We start from the raw sequence: 18,693 nt of genomic DNA, 5'->3' as shown, positions 1-18,693 counted from the left end.
TGCTTACTGTTAACTGTCTCTGTAAGCCTCAGGGCATATACATTACAGCTTTGCGTATCATGCCAAAAACAATGAAACGCTGCAATGTGCTTGCCAATACAGATTAATTAGTGTCCATTCAGTGACTATGAAATAGAATCTCAAGTGTTTGGAACATATCAAATCTGTCTTAAAGGGAGGAGTCAAATCAAGTCAAATCATTCCATTGAATTATAAATATCACCAGATATTGTTCACCATACCTTTTATATTTGACAGCAGATTTGCAGTCAGCAAACATTGTTTTGAATTCTCCAAACTGCTAACATTTAAACAATTGCTACTGTCTGGCATACAAGGATATCTTCGGAAATATTTGAAGCTATATTCTTAAGCTGCGCTGAACCAACAGCAAAGCCAACTTGGAGCTTGAAGATTCAATAATGACAGCGAAGCAAAGGATTATTTCTTTCACAGGTTAGTTACATACTTGGGGTTAGTGTCGCTGAGGCACCTTGGCTGTTTTTCATACTAGCATGATGAAGTTTGAATAATATTTAGTAAGACCAGATTATTTATCTGTTTATTAGAGTCATAGAGATGTACAGCATGGAAACAGAGCCTTCGATCCAACCCGTCCATGCCGACCAGATATCCCAACCCAACCTAGTTCCACCTGCTAACAACCGGCCCAAATCCTTCCAAACCCTTCCTATTCATATACCCATCCAAATGCCTCTTAAATGTTGCAATTGTGCCAGCCTCCACCACATCCTCTGGCAGCTCATTCCATACACGTACCACCCTCAGGTCTCTTTTATATCTTTCCCCTCTCACCCTAAACCTATGCCCTCTAGTTCTGGACTCCCCGACCCCAGGGAAAAGACTTTGCCTATTTATCCTATCCATGCCCCTCATAATTTTGTAAACCTCTATAAGGTCACCCCTCAGCCTCCGATGCTCCAGGGAAAACAGCCCCAACATGTTCAGCCTCTCCCTGTAGCTCAGATCCTCCAATCCTGGCAACATCCTTGTAAATCTTTTCTGAACCCTTTCAAGTTTCACAACATCTTTCCGATAGGAAGGAGACCAGAATTGCATGCAATATTCCAACAGTGGCCTAACCAATGTCCTGTACAGCTGCAACATGACCTCCTAACTCCTGTACTCAATACTCTGACCAATAAAGGAAAGCATACCAAAAGCCTTCTTCATTATCCTATTTTATTCAGTTAATTTGTTTGGCAGTTTATAGTCTTGACAGTGAATTTCACTATAATGGCTTGCTGACGATCAGCATGAGAAATATTGCAGCACAGTGACAAGGGATGTTATTCAGACATTAATTCTTGCTACATGTCCTGATAGCCAGCAGATAAAGGCTCACTCTGGTTGTGTATGTACTATTTTCAAGAATGAAATCAAACTCAAGGAAATATTGAAGTTTAAAAACTTATAACTTGTGGTTAGTTATTTTCTTTTTGTTTTTAACAATATTGATCATATTTTGGCCTCCTTTTCCGAGAGCAGTGGAACAGAGTGTCCATCCTATTTAACTTTAAAAATGTTAATGTTTGATATATTAACAAACTATAATTCACAAGCCATTTGTAGTCTGTTCCAAGAATTAATTTTTTCACTTAAAGAAATTCTGGAATCCACAGACCTGCTGATTGAAACCATGCTTCTCTTCAATGATAAAGGTGTTGTAGATGCTCCAAGGGAGACCTGTGACTGCACTGAATAATGTTGCGAGAAATAGGAATACCAAGGACTGAGTTATCTGTTCAAAGAAAACAAAAATATGAAGGAAAAGTTTCCTTAAAATAAAAGCACAAGCTGCACCACAAAGACAATTCTGAAAAGACGGATTCCTCATATGAAATACTCTACAATTTGTACATAACTTCAAAAATAATGAAATCACATCCATATCTTCCAATATGAAGCTTTGCAAGTGAGAATTCAGAATTGTAGATTCATTGTAAGTGGTAATGAATTGAAACTACAAGTTACTCCCTGAAAGTGCATAGATGTCCGATTTGTTTGAAAAGCAGGTACATGCATGGAGTGAAGAAAGGACGCAGACAGCCATTTTAATGTTTTCTGTAGGTCCTCCATCCAAACATTTTCACTGTTTGGTACAAACAATAGGCCATCTTCAAATGTACTTTATTCTTTTGACATTTTCCTGCTCCCTTCAGCTAAAATGTTTTGGAACTTGCTGAGGTGTAGACTTAAAATGAGACCATGAAAACATGATAACTGGTTATAGTTAGTGTTCCCCAGGACACAGAATATAATTGTTTGTCTTGTTATATACTGTCAGTTATTTTTACATCCATCTGAGGGGGCAGATAGATTAGATTACTTCCAGTGTGGAAATAGGCTCTTCGGTCCAACAAGTCCACACCGACCCGCTGAAGTGCAACCCACCCAGACTCATTCCCCCACATTTACACCTTCACCTAACACTACGGGCAATTTAGCGTGGCCAATTCACCTAACTTTGTTTTGGACTGTGGGAGGAAACCGGAGCATCCAGAGGAAACCCACGCAGACATGGGGAGAATGTGCAAACTCCACACAGTCAGTTGACTGAGGCGGGAATTGAACCCAGGTCTCTGGCGCTGTGAGGCAGCAGTGCTAACCACTGTGCCACCGTGCCGCCCACAGGGCTCAGTTAATCTCATGCAATATATGGTACTTGCAATAATTTTTTTTATTCATTCATGGGAAGTGGACATTGCTGGCTCGACCAGCATTTATTGCTCTAAGGGCAATTTAAGAGTCCACCACTTTGCTGTGGGTTTGGAGTCACATATGGGCCAGACCAGGTAAGGATGGCAGTTTCCTTCCCTGAAGACTATAATCAGACTTAATTCCAGATTTTCTTCCCCACACTGAATTCAAATTCCACCATTTACCATGGCAGGATTTGAACCCAGGTCCCTCGGACATTACCGGGGTCTCTGGATTAATTGCCCAGTGATAATACCACAAAGCCATTGCCTCCCCTGAAATGCAGCACTTGCACAAGCACTGCACTGAGTTATCAACCCAGGATGCTAATACACTGATGTTTCAGCAACACGGCTCAAATCAACTTTGAGTCAAAAGGTGAGAGCGCTGCCTCTTGACCAAAGATTAGTTTTATTTTCCCTCTTCCTCTTCCCTTTCTCAATGAGTGCCTCTTTCATCTCTGCACGATCTTCATTTGGATGGCACTAATCAAGCGTGACTGTCCTTGATTGGTTTTAGCTAATATGGTATTCAGGCAAGAATCATTTTACTTTTGAGGCCTCAGGCAGGGTAAGGATGAATGGTGACAGTTGGTCTAGCTCGAGCGTTAAAAAAAAGGATTGGAACTAAAGTTGTACCAAACTTCTGAATAAAATAACAATGTTAAAATTATAGCTTTGCTGGGTTAAAATAACTGCACTTAAAAATTATGGTTTGGCAAAGAAGCCGAGGCTAAATGTTAAGAAATTCTAAATTCTTCAATTAACCTTATAGGAAAAACAGAGTCATTGCAAGTTCTAGCAATTATGTTTTACACTTCAATTAACCCCCTGTCCACCACACCTCCTCACTCAAAGCTACCAGTTAGACTGATCTCACCTTCCATGCTGAGGCCGGGTTAGTTAAAACTGAAAAATTTGACCAGCTCAATGGTCATTTCTTCCATGTAAAGCAAGATAATGGAGAGATTTAGACTAGGAAAGGAGTGAGGGAGAAAGAAAGGTCATGACAGTGGGTCAGCAGTTAGCACTGCTGCCTCTCAGCACCCAGCACCTGGCTTTGATTCCACCCTTGGCTGACTGTGTGGAGTTTGCATATTCTCCCTGTCTGCTGTGGTTTCCTCCCACAGTACAAAGATGTGCAAGTTAAGGGGCAGTCCCAGCAGATTGGAAAATAGCAAATGTTACGCCACTGTTTAAAAAAGGAACTAGACAAAAGATGGGGAATTATAGATCAGTGAGCTTAACCTCTGCAGTGGGGAAGATACTTAAGACTATTATCAAGGAAGAAATAGCAGGGCATCATGAAAGAAATTGTCCCAATGTACAGACGCAGCACGGGTTCATGAAGGGCAGGTCATGCTTCCCTTTGGAATTCTATGTAGATATTTCAAGCAAGGTGGACAACAGGGACTCAGTGGATGTGGTGTATCTAGAATTCCAAAAGGTCTTTAACATAATGCCACACAAGAGGTTGCTGCATAAGATACAGATGCATGGTGTTGGGGGTACAATATGAGCAAGGATAGAGGATTGGTTGACTAACAGGATGCAAAGAGTAGGGATAAATGAGTGCTATTCTGGCTGGCAATCAGTAACTAGTGGTGTGCCTCAGGGATCGGTGTTGGGACCAAAATTATTTAAGATTTATATAAATGATTAGGAATTGAGGACCACATCCATGGTGTCAAAATTTGCTGATGACAGTAAGATGAGTGGCAGAGCAAAGTGTGCAGAGGACTGTGAAACTTTGCAGAGGATCATAGATACATTGAATGAGTGGGCAAAGGTCTGGCAGATGGAATACAATGTTAGTAAATGTGAAGTCATACATTTTGGTAGGACCAACAATAAAATAGATTATTATTTGAATGGTAAAATGTTGCAGCATGCTGCTATGCAGAGGGACCTGGGTGTCCTTGTGCATGAGTCGCAGAAGGTTGGTCTGCAGGTACAATAAGTAATTAGGAAGGCAAATGGAATTTTGTCCTTCGTTGCTAAAGATGTTAAGTTTAAAAGCAGAGAGGTTACGTTGCAGCTGTACAAGGTGCTGGTGAGGCCACTCCTAGTGTACTGCATGCAGTTTTGGTCTCCTTACTTGAGAAAGGATGCACTGGCACTGGAGGGAGTGCAGAGGAGGTTCACTAGGTTGATCCCAGAGTTGAGGGGGTTGGCTTGTGAGGAGAAGCTGAGTAGATTTGGATCATATTCATTGGAATTCAGAAGAACGAGGGGGGAGTCTTATAGAAGCATATAAAATTATGAAGGGAATGGATAAAATAGAAATAGATAGGATGTTTCCATTGGCCGATGAGACTAGGACAAGAGGGTGGCCTCAAGATTAGAGGAGGCAGGTTTAGAACTGAACTGAGAAGAAGCTTCTTCACCCAGAGGGTTATTAATCTATGGAATTCCTTGCCCAGGGAAGTAGTTGATGCTACTTCAGTAATCGCTTTTAAAGCTAAGGTAAATACATTTTTGAAAAATAAAGGAATTAAGGGATATGGTGAAAATGTGGGTAAGTGGAGCAGAGTCCAAGAAAAGATCAGCCATGATCTTTTTGAGGGACAGAGCAGACTCGAAGGGCTGAACTGCCTACTCCTGCTCTTAGTTCTTATGTTCTTACTGGTCGTGCTATAATGCCCATAGTGTTCAGGGATATGCAGGCTAGGTGGGTTGGTCATGTAAAATGCAGGGTTAAAGGGACAGGACAGGGGGTGGGGGTGCTCTTTGGTGGGGTGGGGTGGACTTGAAGGGGCAAACAGCCTGCTTCCACGCTATAGGGAAGCTATGATTGAAAAATATAACCCAAAATAACTTCACAAAACAACCTGACTAATGGAACAAGGCTAATTTTTGCTTTTTTTTCTGGTAAGGAAAATTAGGATCACAGTCCTGAAAGTAATTAAATGATTGTTGCGAGCTATCTGTATATGATGCCCGCCTCCCCCTCACCCCAGACAGAGGAAAATACAGACGAGATTCAAACCACATTATGGAAGCTAGATATAAGCCAAACTGAAGGATGTGTTCTATGGTACTGCCAGGAAGAATCACCAAAATCATTCAATATTGAAAATCTGATATTCTAAGTTACAGAGTGCTTACTTCATACTCAGGTCCTAGACCAAAACGTCCAATGACATGTCCGGATACATTCCATAGAAAAGGAATTCCACCAAGCAAGAGGATAAGCTGCAAAGAGAGAAGTACAATTACACGAATCATGTTACAATGATAGCTTTTTAAACCAGTGATGATTTGGTACTAAACCTTTACTTGTAACAAATGGGCCACAGTTGTACCCAAAATCACCCAATATTAAACCAGATGAGAATTGTGCCTTCAACACTTCACACTTTGCTTTGGGGTTCACATTTTCTCTTTGACTGTTTACAAAATCGGTTCTGAAATCTCACTCTCAAAAGGGTAACCATTCTTCAATCAAAGCACTGAGATCACCAGGCTATCCAACCATGAAAGGGGGGAACTGCAGACAAATCTTTTGGAGGGGGGGAATGGAAAAAGAGAAAAGCAGCGAGAGGGGAAATATCTGAAATCCACCGGATTATGGTATAAGTTTAATTGTTTCCGACCTGTCACTTATAGCTTGTCCACACTAAACATGGTATCAACCTTCAGTATTAAACATTGCTAAAAAGCTGCTAGAAGTCGAGACTTTTCATCTTCACTCATCAGTACTAGGTCAGAAGAAACAGACTCGAGAAAAAGAGACACCACGTCTTCATATTGCTAAAAGTCACACAATACCAGATTATAGTCCAACAGGTTTCATTCAGTTCATTAAGTTCTGAGATTTACATATTAATGAACAAAAACCTGCAACCCATTCTAAAAGATGAAAGACTTAACAGCAATCTAGGTTTGTTCAATATAGCATTTCAGTTGCATGACACTGTAATCTTTTGCTATAAAGTCTGTGTCTTATGATCCTCTACCTGATGAAGGAGCACCACTCCGAAATCTAGTGCTTCCAAACAAACCTGTTGGACTATAACCTGGTGTTGTGTGATTTTCAACCTTGTCCACCCCAGTCCAACACCAGCACCTCCACATCATAATATAGCATGAGAGATGTTGGTTGGTTAGGCCATCATCAACATAGCAATGCAGCAAGAATAGTTAACTGTTAATCTTAATTCTCAGGCCAGGCATGTATATTCTGATTGGTAAGGATGTCACTATGGGGATATAGCAGCTTTGGCTGTCTCATGACCCTTTTTCTTAATAAGGTGCAATATATGCCCACATAAAACAAGGTCTGAATATTTATCTACATAGTTTCTAGCACACACATATGCATTGTACTGGATTATGATCTCACATTTATTTCCTGTAGCACAGCTTGTTAGCCACATTCAATCATGAAAGGCAGTAGTCGAAAACAACTAACAGGTGGTGGATGCTCCAGAAATATTCCCATTCCCAACAATGGGGGCGTTCCGTATATCATTACAACAGATAGGGTTAAAACATCTTCAGCTAGATATGCCAAAGAAATTGCCCATTCCAGCTTCATTCAGAGGCCTGAGAATCAATGAATACAGCAAAGGCCTTGACAACATTCCAGTAACATTACCGAAGAGCTGTGCTCCAGAATTAGCTGTGCCCCTAGCCAAGCTGTTCCAGCACCGCTAACAATGTGGAAAACTGATTGGGTATGTCCTGTCTACAAAATCCAATCCAAGCAATTACTGCTCTGTCAGTCTACCTTTGCTCATCAGAAAAGTGTTGGAAGATATCATTGACAGTGCTATCAAATGGCACTAGATCAGCAATAATCTGCTCACTGATATTCAGTTTAAGTTCCACTAGGACCACTCTGTTCCTGACCTCCTTACAGTCCAGTCACTCTCCCACCGTGAGCCATCAGGAGCATTACGCTTACTGACAGTTGAACAAATGCATCCCTGCAACTCCAATCCACATAGTACATACACATACACACACACAATCTTGTTCTACCTGCATTTCACTTCAAATTCAACTCCTAATGGAAGGACAAAAACAGAAGAAGGAAGGACTTTTAGGATAGATGTGAAACACCATGCTGTTTTACCAAGCAATTGACAGCTGCACCACAACATATAAATATTTGAAGGCACATGGGTACATCATTTCAGATTTTTGGAAGACATTAACTTTCCCCGCCTTTCCTATTTCCTGAGGTTAGGATACAGCACTCGTGAAACATTGCAAGAAAACTTTAATAAAATCAAGAAAAATGCAAAACCAAATTCCTAATGAAATATTACCATGATAATGTAGAAAAATGCAAGAAAGCTAATACAACACTGAAGTTAAAAAGTACAAGATAACTGACAGAAAATTAAGACTTCATAAGAAATACACATTTAATCATATATTTGGAATTAGACAATCAAACTTCTATGTACAAATATATCATACACAGCACTACTCACTGTCCCCTCAGTCTCAGAATAAAGCCCAGACCAGAATCCAAAAGTACTTTTATCCAGCTGGTACAGACGCGATTTCTCAAATGTTTCAGAATCCATGATCTTTCCCAATTCTTCAGGCACCAATGTGGTGTCTCTGTATGTCTTGCGCTAAAAAAAGGTGAAAGAGACAGTTCATGCATCATGTCTGCAGTAGAAATGTATTATATCCCCATTTACTCTCCAATACACTGTCATTTTCTCTCTGATTCCTGCCTCCCATGCCTTTTAGTAAAGTGGTTGTTTACAAGCCTGAATAGAGTGCGAGCAGTCTCATCAACCACAGAGACACCAAGTCTAACTCACGTTTCAGCAGGGATCTCTTCATAGTTACCCAAACCAGAAATTCCGACTACTGCTTCCGCCTTCTCCCTCCAGCAGCTATCTGTGTAGTACCTTGGTCAAGATCAGCACAGTCCACCAATTCTGGAGTACCTCTGGTCCTTTATGACTTAGGTGCAATGATAAACAGTGCATTAATTCACTGAACATTATAAGGCGTGGGTGGGGGGTGGTAATCAAGCTAAATACATGAGCTGCTTTACACTTTTTTCCCCATTTTACAATAGGAAATCCTGAAATAAAATACTAATTTTCGTCCAATGGCAGAAGTTAGAAGACTTGTTCAATCAATTAGAAATTTTACAATAGCCAATCAGAGGCTATAAGAAAATGTAACAATTCATTTATGGAGACTTGGTGCCAAAATCCAACCCATATTACGATCAATGGCAATTGACGGTGGATGATAAGTAGCTCACTCTCCTTTTGTTTGGGGTGGGATGGGGAGGGGAGATCTCACTTGCAGGCATCAGTTCTGCTTCTGATTTTTACACACGAATGAAAGGAATAGGAGTGGAGAGGACCATTCAGCTCTTATAGTCACAGGTGGTTAGCACTGCTGCCTCACAGCACCAGGGACCTGGGTTCAATTCCTGCCTCGGGCAACTGTCTATGTGGAGTTTGCACATTCTCCTTGTGTCTGCGTGGGTTTCCACCAGTTTCCTCCCACAGTTCAAAGATGTGCTGGTTAGGTGAACTGGCCATGCTAAACTGCTCGTACTGTTAGGTGCAGGGGTAAATGTAGGGGAATGGATCTGGGTGGGTTGCTCTTCAGAGGGTTGGTGTGGACTTGTTGGGCTGAAGGGCCTGTTTCCACACTGTGGGAAATCTAATCCAATCTGGGAATCTAATCTCAGCTCCACTTTCTCACCGTTCCCCTTATCCCTCGATGTCTGAGATTCCAGACATCCATCTATCTCAGTCTTAAAAGAACTGATAGAAAAGATAGAAAATAGGAGGAGCAGGCCATTCAGCCCTTCATACCTGCAATGCCATTCAATATGATTGAGGCTGATCATCAATCTCAGTACCATGTACCCTTTGATCCCTTCACACTTACGAACTATATCTAGTGCTTTCTTGAAAGCATTCAATGTTTTGGCTTCAACAGCTTTCTGTGGCAGAGAATTCTGCAAGCTCACAACTCTTGCTCTTCATCTCAGTCTTCAATGACTTATCCCACACCCTTAGATTCTGAAGCCTGGTTCTGGACTCCCTGTTTATTGGGAACATCCTTTTTGCATTTACTGTCTAGTTTATAGGATTATAATTTTACAAAAAGACAATTTCCATTCTTACTTATCTAATCACAGCTGGAGAATCACTGGAATTAGCTTCTCTCCCTGCTCCAAGTCCTTGGTTCTAGTGTCCAAAAAACTATCCTTGGCCACTTCCTATTTCTCATCTACACACTGCCCTTCAGCCATGTCGTCCAAATACAGTTTTTTTTTCCACATGCATGTTGATGACACCCAGCTCCACATCACAACCACCTTTCTCAACTCCTTCACTGTTGCTAAACTGTCAGACTGCATAACAGACATCCAGTACTGGATGAGCAGGGATTACTTCCAATTAAATATTGGAAAGACTGAAGAGCCTTTGGTGCCCCCAGTCCAGTCTACAATCCCTTTCCCGGGCAACAGTCTGAAGTTTAGTCTTTTTGCAACTTCGGTGACACAGGATTCTGAGATGAGTGTTGGAACTCATATGGATACCATTTGTAAATAGCTCTTGATAAACAAACTCTTGATTTTAAAATTCACATCTTTGTTTTCACATTCGTCCATGACGTCACCCCTTTCTATCTCTGTATCACCTTCAAGCCTCCTTTATTCCAAAACCCTCGGATCTCAGTGTTCCTCTAATTCTGGGCTCTTCAGCTCCCCTGATCATAACTGCCCAACCTCCAGTTGCCAAGCTCTGGAAATGCCTGTATACTCTTCCCCTAGTTTAATTTCCTCCTTTAAGATACTCCTTTAAATATAATTCTTTCACAAAAAAACTTTGTGATCATCAAACTGTCAAAGTCTCACATCTTTTAAAAAATCTGAAAGACTAGGCAGAGTGTGAATCATGAACTTTAACTGTGGAAAATAATTTACGGAAGTGATCCTTGCCAAATATTTCCACTCTTCAGCAGAAGTACCTGTGTGCAATGAAAGCTCTACCTGACCTCCCTAGTTCAAAGACATGATCTAATTCAGATCAATCCAGGAATTACTGTCCTGTCTTTTTTTTAAAACCAAAACAAAGCATTGCCAGTCTCTCAACACAATCAATTTGCTAACACTAACTGGTTCAAGCTTGTACATTTTCTAATCAACCTGTTCACAGATGTTATTACACAACCCTGAAGCAAGGATACATGTCAGGTATAACAGCATTGTTTTAAGAAAGTGTTTCTTTTCAATACTCAACACAACTTTCCAAATCATATGCATGTGCATCTGGCACCAGAGTGAAAAACTCCCAAGTATCATAATCAACCATAATATCGTCACATGTTTGACAAGGTACCACATGGTAGACTTATTAGTAAGGTTAGATTACATGAAACAGGGAGAACTAGCCATTTGGCTAGAAAGGGGAGAGGTAATGGCCTTGTGATATTATCACTGGACAGTTAATCCAGATAATGTTCTGGATACCTGGGTTCGAATCCTGTCAGACCAGATGGTAAAATTTCAATTCAATATTTTAAAAAATCTGGAATGAAGAGTCTGACAATGACTAGGAATCCATTGTTAATTGTCAGAAAAAAACCCATCTGGTTCACTAATGTCCTTTAAGGGAAGGAAACTCCTATCCTTGCCTGATCTGGCCTACACGTGACTACAGATCCATAGCAATGCGGTTGACTCTTAACTGCCCTTGGGCAATTACAGATGGACAACAAATGCTGCCAAGCCAGAAACACCATTGTCCCATGAATGAATTTTTTAAATGGCTCAAAGGTAGTAGACAGAGAGTAGAGGCTTTTGACCAGCAGTGTGCTGCAAGGTTCGATGTGGGTCCACTTTTTGATTATTTATATCAATGATTTGGATGTGAACATAGGAGGTATGGTTAGTGATGTTTGCAAATGACACCAAAATTGGTGGTGTAGTGGACAATGAAGAAGATTACCTCAGAGTACAATGGGCCAAGGATTGTCAAATGGAGTTTAATTTAAATAAATGTGAAGTGCTGCATTTTGGTAGGGCAAATCAGGACAGGACATAAACACTTAATGGTAAGGTCCTGGGTTGTGTTGCCAAACAAAGAGACCTTGGCGTGCAGGTTCATAGCTCCCTAAAAGTGGAGTCGCAGGTAGACAGGATAGTGAAGGCAGCATTTGGTACACTTGCCTTTATTGTTCAGTGTGAGTGTAGGAGATGGGAGGTCATATTGTAGCTGTACAAGGTGTTGGTTAGGCCACTCTTGGAAAATTGCATTCAGTTTTGGTCTCCCTGCTATAGGAAGGATGTTGAGAAACTTGAAAGGGTTCAGAAAATATTTATAAGGATGCTGTCTGGTTTGGAGGTTCTAAGCTATGGGGAGAGGCTAAATAGGTTGGGGCTATTTTCCCTGGAACATCAGAGACTGAGGGGTGACCTTATAGAGGTTTATAAAATTATAAGGGGCATGGATAGGATGAATTGTCCACATCTTTCCTGCCAAGGTAGGGAGTCCAAACCTGAAGGTGGGAGGAAAGATTTAAAAGGGACCTGAGGGGCAACTTTTTCATGCAGAGGTTGGTGCATGTATGGAATGAGCTGTCAGAGGATTTGGTGGAGGCTGGTACAATTACAATATTAAAAAGGCATCTGGATGGGCATATGTATAGAAACCAAAAAAGAGAAAATGCTGGAAAATCTCAGCAAGTCTGGCAGCATCTGTAAGGAGAGAAAAGAGCTGATGCTTTGAGTCTAACTGACCCTTTGTCAAAGGGTTTATTCAGGGTATATGAATAGGAAAGGTTTAGAGGGATATGGTTCAAATACTGACAAATGAGACTAGATTAATTCAGGATAATTCAGCATAAACAAATTGGACCGAGGGGTCAGTTTCCAGGCTGTGCATCTCTATTACTCAAAGTGATTATCCCAAACTTGTAACACATTAACGCAAGGTTACAATTTTAGTCATTTGCAGCTGTTCACGAAAGGTGATGATTTTACAGGTTTAGGGCTATAGACTGGAAGGGCATGGGAAAGAACTTTTCCCACGGAGGAAGTGGTAATGTCCTGGAATTTTCTGTCCACCAATGTGACGGAAGCATGGACAATCAATGATTTCAAAAGGAAATTGAACTGACACCTGAAGGAAATAAATCTAAGGGACTACCAGCGGAGGAGCAAGGGAATGGGGCTCATTGGAATACTCCAGGGGGAGCTGGAACGGACTCGATGGCCAAATGCATTCCTCCTGTACCTTAATGACTTTACCCCAACCGATTCCCGATCGTTTCCCACCCTTCAAATATTTTACAACTGGACCAATGAATGTTTGATTTGTCAGTGGAAAACAAAATTTATATCATTTCAAGCCATCGTATATAAAATTTAACTGCGCAGAGAGGAATTATGCGTGCGACAGAGAGGGGCATTAGCCCCACTGTCGCATTGTCCAACTCATTCAAAAACCGTCAACCAAGCCTAAAGCTGAGAGGGGAGGGGAGGATTTTAGTTTCAACTTCAGCTATTAATTTAAAAAACATTGTAACCAAGTCTTTACACGTTAAATCAAAAGCTACAATGGAGCATCAAAGCTGATTTAGTGAGATGATATTCAAAGCTTCCTATTAGATTGCTGCACCGTTACAATGTATCGAACGCCTCCATACATTGTTACATTGTATCAAGATTGTCGGATACATTGTCTCAGCGAGGGGTGCGATTTCTTTCTCCACCAAACAGGGCGTGGTAACAAAATGCTCAGATTCTCCAAACGGGGGATTTTGGGTATTTTGGTGTTTGCTTCTTTCTTCCCCCACCCCTCCATCCCGACCACCATACCTGGGGGAAGGTGTTTGATGGAGACACCCACTCACCTGTCTGTGAGCCAGATAGGCCTCCCATAGATACACGGTCCATGAAAAGAGTAGCACCGAGTAAAAGATTTGATTTTCGGTGCTTATCTCTGCAATAACGTGAATCATAATTCCCCGGCCACTTTCGACTGTCACTGGCACCGAAAAACTATTCACTTTTATTTAAATCTTCTTTTGACAAGATCTCGACTGTCGCTAGAGAAAATAAGAGTTTTTTTTTTCAGAAAGGGCTTTTCTTTCTCTTTCACACTATTTTCTTCACTCACTATTTAACCCCCTCTTTAGTTAATTGAATTTTATTTTTTTTTCCTCGGTCTGTACACCTCAGTCAACTCATCGAGCTCTTGCCGCCGGCTGGGTTACACTTAAATAGATCCGGGTGGACAGGAAGTTGGTGCGCTAGTAAACTTTGTTCCAACGTACGAAAGGGATCTTTGGAGTTGAATGATATTCATCAAACTAAACAAATAAAAGTGCCATCTTTTTCAGAGTGGGACATTTAGAAATCTGAATCAGAGGAAAAAAGACAAACTTAACCCGAATGTCCAATACAGATTGCAACAGGTTAAGGAGGTAGCTAACCACCACCTCGTCAAGGGCAACTCGTGATGACAATAAATGCTGGCCAAGCATTCACATGCACATCCCAAGAGTGATCTTCAAAAAATACATAAGCAGGAGTCGGCCAGTCCACCCATAACCTTGCTTGGTCAAGCAAAAAGATCATGATTTAAGGCTCATTTGGTAGTGGTCTTAACTCCACATTTCAGCTTGTGCCCCACAGCTACAACATTTAAAAGACATTTGAAAAGGTACAGGAATAGGAAAGGTTTGGAGGTATATGGGGCAAATGCATCAAATGGGACTAGCTTGGTTTGGGAACATGGTCTGCATGGACTGGTTGGACGAAAGGGTCTGTTTCCACACTGTATGATTCTATAACCCTTAATTTCAGCAGGCATTCTAACCCAGCACATTTGATGACCCAGCCTCCAATGCCAGAGAGAATGTCAATCATTATAAAATGATGGAGGAAAGAAATCCTCAGCATCTTTGTCTTAAATGAGGGATCTCTTGTATTAAAACTATATCCCTTATTTCTAGATTCTCTCCTGGGGGGAAATATCCTCTCAGTGTCTAATCTGTCAAGTCCCAAATGTTATGTATGGCCTGTGATTTCAGCCAGTATTGGAAAAGCCTCGAGGGTTCCAATGGGTCCTTCATTTGCCTTCCCCATGGTTGCCCAAATATGGCACACACAAGAAAAAGGGATGGAGCAAAAGTAGTGAAGGGCAGTACCACAGGGTGTTTGTAATGTTAATCATTAAAGGTTAATTGGACATGCCTATAAGCAATGGAAGGAAAATACATGAAAAATAGGCTTGATGTAAAAACAGTCTGTTTTGGATGAATGGTAATTGCAATGACCTTAGCTGGATTTGGGAACAGGTTGTATGCAAAAACACAGAGACACCTGGACCAGTTATTTCACAAAGGAATGCATGGGAAAAGTACTCAGTGAAGGCAATAGATTGTGTAAAATCAGATTCAGACTAGGACTTTTCCCAACTTGGGGGACTTATCTCCATTGGATTGGAGTTCATGAAACCAGGGCCATTGAAACTGAGATGGAACTCCAAGTGCTGACCATCACCCAGGAATTCATGATGGGTAGAAGGCAGTGAGACTCATTTGTTGAATAAAGCCAGTACTTCCAAATAAATCTGTTGGACTATAACTCAGAGAGAAAGTGAGGGCTACAGATGCTGGAGATCAGAGCTGAAAATGTGTTGCTGGAAAAGCGCAGCAGGTCAGGCAGCATCCAAAGAACAGGAGAATCGACGTTTCGGGCATAAGCCCTTCTTCCTGACCTGCTGCGCTTTTCCAGCAATACATTTTCAAGACTATAACTCAGTGTTGTGTGATTTTTAACTTTGCCTGAAGTAGTTTAAGCTAATGCATTTGCTCATTGGTTTGCATGTATCTAAGTTAGATTAAGCTAACAAATTTGCCTTATATCAAAATGCATGTGTTTTCCTGTATTCATTTTGAACAGACTTTAAAGAACATGTTCAGCACTTTCAGCTTAACAATACACTTGATGCTGCAAGCAGAGTCTGAGCAAAACATTCAAGAGGGAAAAGGAGAGGAGAAAGACTGAAGGACGAGTTCTTTAACACCTCGGCTGGAGAGCAGGATGCTACTCATACCACTTTAATGACACTGAAACATTCCATGCCAACAGCTTGTTTGTCATCTGGTATCAGTGAACCAGCCTCAACTGTCACATTGTGTACTTTCTTTACTTAATTAACTCATGTATGACAGTAGCAACAGTTTGATTGACTTTAAGTTTGAGAAGCTGTGAGAAGCAGCCGTCTTTAATTGAAGTTGTCATATTGCTGGCATATTCAAAAACTGATAAGTTTTAGAAAAACTAGGATCATTGACAGTGGGAGCTGTACAGAAAATTGTAGAAATATGTGATGATAATTATGAGTGTCCTTGCTAGACTTTTGAAACAGGTTATGAAAGGAACAACTGAGTTGGAAACTATCTGGAATAGGTTAGCCTACAGTGCCATTTATGTGCTTTATAGTTGGTTAGAGAAAATAAAACGCTGTGAGATTTGGAAAAACAGCTACAGGATTAATATAATTACCAATAGGAAAGCATTGTAGCCATTATATGTAGTACAAAGAAAAGGCTGCAATTGGACCCAACATTGTGACTGGACAAACTGGAACATGATATTGAAACAAAGATAAAATGGACTTCTCTTTTAATACAGCAAAAATAAAAACATGCCAGACAGCAGTCTGTGAACCAACAGCAGCTGGGACTGTTATCTTGCAAGACAAGGAAGTAACCTTGGGAACGTAATTAACAGCAACTGTTCCATCCTTGTGCAGTGAGAGAAAGTTGGTGTGTACTGTCTCCCATAAGCCAGAAGGGGTGGACAAGACTTTCAAATCTTATTTGATTGAAAAGTTTTAAAAACTGTTTTGTTTTTAAAAACTGCTATAGAAAAATGTTGTGAAAAAATGGTTTAGCTTGTTCTGAAAAAATAGATGTGTTTTTAGAAGACATTCAATTTGAACTCAGAATTTGGAATGAAAATATTTTGTCCATTATTTGTATTTTTCTGAAATTCTTTAAAAAGAGTATTGATAAAGTTTTCTTGAAGACAATAGAAATTTAAATTGCCAATTTGAAATTATCAGAAGAATTTGACAGTTTTAAACCTAATATGTGAGAATACAACATGATGTCACTGGGTGATTTAGGCCTGTCCCTTCTCAGACCAGTAGAGTTAACTCTTGTGGCCAGCAGCTTTTAAACCTTTCCACACGCCTTCTGTCTGAGGAGCTGTGTCATTTTGCATAGGACTAAATTCTGAATTTCTAATATTACACTTGCAGAGTCATAGTATATTTTATTTTTGTGCTTTTAAACAGACTTCAAGAACAGAGCAAGGAAGCCGAAAGTCTTGTGGAGACAAAGTCTTTGAAAACAGGAGAAGCTGAAACTTTATTGCTGGAACAGCACAGCAGGTCAGGCAGCATCTAGGGAACAAAAGATTCGACGTTTCGGGCACATGCCCTTCTTCAGGAATGAGCAGAGAGTGTTCAGCAGGAGAAGATAAAAGGTAGGGAGGAGGGACTTGGAGGAGGGGCGTTGGAAATGTGATAGGTGGAAAGAGGTCAAGGTGAGGGTGATAGGTCGGAGTAGGGTGGAGGCGGAGAGGTCAAGAAGAAGACTGCAGGTCAGGAAGGCGGTGCCGGGCTGGAGGGATTCGGCTGAGACAAGGTGGGGGGAGGGGGGATGAAGAAACTGGTGAAGTCCAAGTTCATCCCCTGTGGTTGGAGGGTTCCCAGTCGGAAGATAAGACGCTCCTCCTCCGACCGTCGCGTTGTTGTGGTTTGGCGGTGGATGAGTCCAATGACCTGCATATCCTCGGTGGAGTGGGAGGGGGAGTTGAAATGCTGTGCTACAGGGTGATTGGGTTGGTTCGTCCGGGTGGCCCAGAGGTGCTCTCTGAATCGCTCCGCAAGTAGGCGGCCTGTCTCCCCAATATAGAGGAGGCCACACCGGCTGCAGCGGATGCAGTAGATAATGTGGGTGGAGGTGCAGGTGAATCTGTGGCGGATATGGGGCCTTGGAGAGAAGTGAGGGGGGAGGTGTGGGCGCAAGTGTTGCACCTCCTGCGGTTGCAAGGGAAGGTGCCGGGAGTGGAGGTTGGGTTGGTGGGGGGTATGGATCTGACAAGGGAGTCGCGGAGGGAGTGGTCTCTACGGAAAGCTGATAGAGGAGGGGAGGGAAATATATCCTTGGTGGTGGGGTCCGTTTGGAGGTGGCGGAAGTGACGGCGGATGATGCGCTGTACATGGAGATTGGTGGGGTGGTAGGTGAGGACCAGTGGGGTTCTGTCCTGGTGGCGGTTGGAGGGGCGGGGCTCAAGGGCGGAGGAGCGGGAAGTGGAGGAGATGCGGTAGAGGGCATCGTCGATCACGTCGGGGGGGAAATTGCGGTCCTTGAAGAAGGAGGCCGTCTGTGTTGTGCGTATTTTGAACTGGTCCTCCTGGGAGCAGATGCGGCGGAGACGAAGGAATTGGGAGAATGGGATGGCGTTTTTACAGGGGGCGGGGTGGGAGGAGGTGTAGTCCAGGTAGCTGTGGGAGTCGGTCGGTTTGTAGTAGATGTCCGTGTTGATTCGGTCGTCTGAGATAGAAACAGAAAGGTCTAGGAAGGGGAGGGAGGAGTCCGAGACTGTCCAGGTGAATTTGAGGTCGGGGTGGAAGGTGTTAGTGTAGTGGATGAACTGTTCAACCTCCTCGTGGGAGCACGAGGTAGCGCCGATACAGTCATCAATGTAGCGGAGGAAAAGATGGGGGGTGGGGCCAGTGTAGTTGCGGAAGATGGATTGTTCCACATACCCTACGAAGAGGCAGGCATAGCTGGGGCCCATGCGGGTGCCCATGGCTACTCCTTTTGTTTGGAGAAAGTGGGAGGATTGGAAAGAAAAGTTGTTCAGGGTGAGGACCAGTTCAGTCAGTCGAAGGAGGGTGTCGGTGGAAGGGTACTGGGTGGTACGGCGGGAAAGGAAGAAGCGGAG

General features: G+C 42.1%; 1 protein-coding gene across 1 annotated transcript in view; it reads right to left on the bottom strand.

Moving 5' to 3' along the window:
• zmpste24 (zinc metallopeptidase, STE24 homolog) overlaps positions 1 to 14,051 on the bottom strand; it is a 39,649-nt gene extending 25,598 nt beyond the window's left edge. The window contains exons 1-4 of the mRNA XM_043717383.2: positions 13,578 to 14,051; positions 8,165 to 8,311; positions 5,829 to 5,915; positions 1,646 to 1,762 (exon numbers count right to left, since the gene is read on the bottom strand). Of these exons, the coding sequence (XP_043573318.1) occupies positions 1,646 to 1,762; positions 5,829 to 5,915; positions 8,165 to 8,311; positions 13,578 to 13,685 (459 nt within the window). The 5' untranslated portion in view covers positions 13,686 to 14,051. The remainder of the gene's footprint in view (positions 1 to 1,645; positions 1,763 to 5,828; positions 5,916 to 8,164; positions 8,312 to 13,577) is intronic.
• Between the last annotated feature and the right edge of the window lie 4,642 nt (positions 14,052 to 18,693).

The sequence above is a fragment of the Chiloscyllium plagiosum genome, unplaced genomic scaffold, assembly GCF_037043375.1.
Source record: "Chiloscyllium plagiosum isolate Xiang-an unplaced genomic scaffold, Cpla_swu_hap1 HiC_scaffold_30, whole genome shotgun sequence".
Taxonomy (NCBI): Eukaryota; Metazoa; Chordata; class Chondrichthyes; order Orectolobiformes; family Hemiscylliidae; genus Chiloscyllium; species Chiloscyllium plagiosum.
Note: the sequence above shows the minus strand (reverse complement) of the source record. Positions and strands in the feature narration are given on the sequence as shown.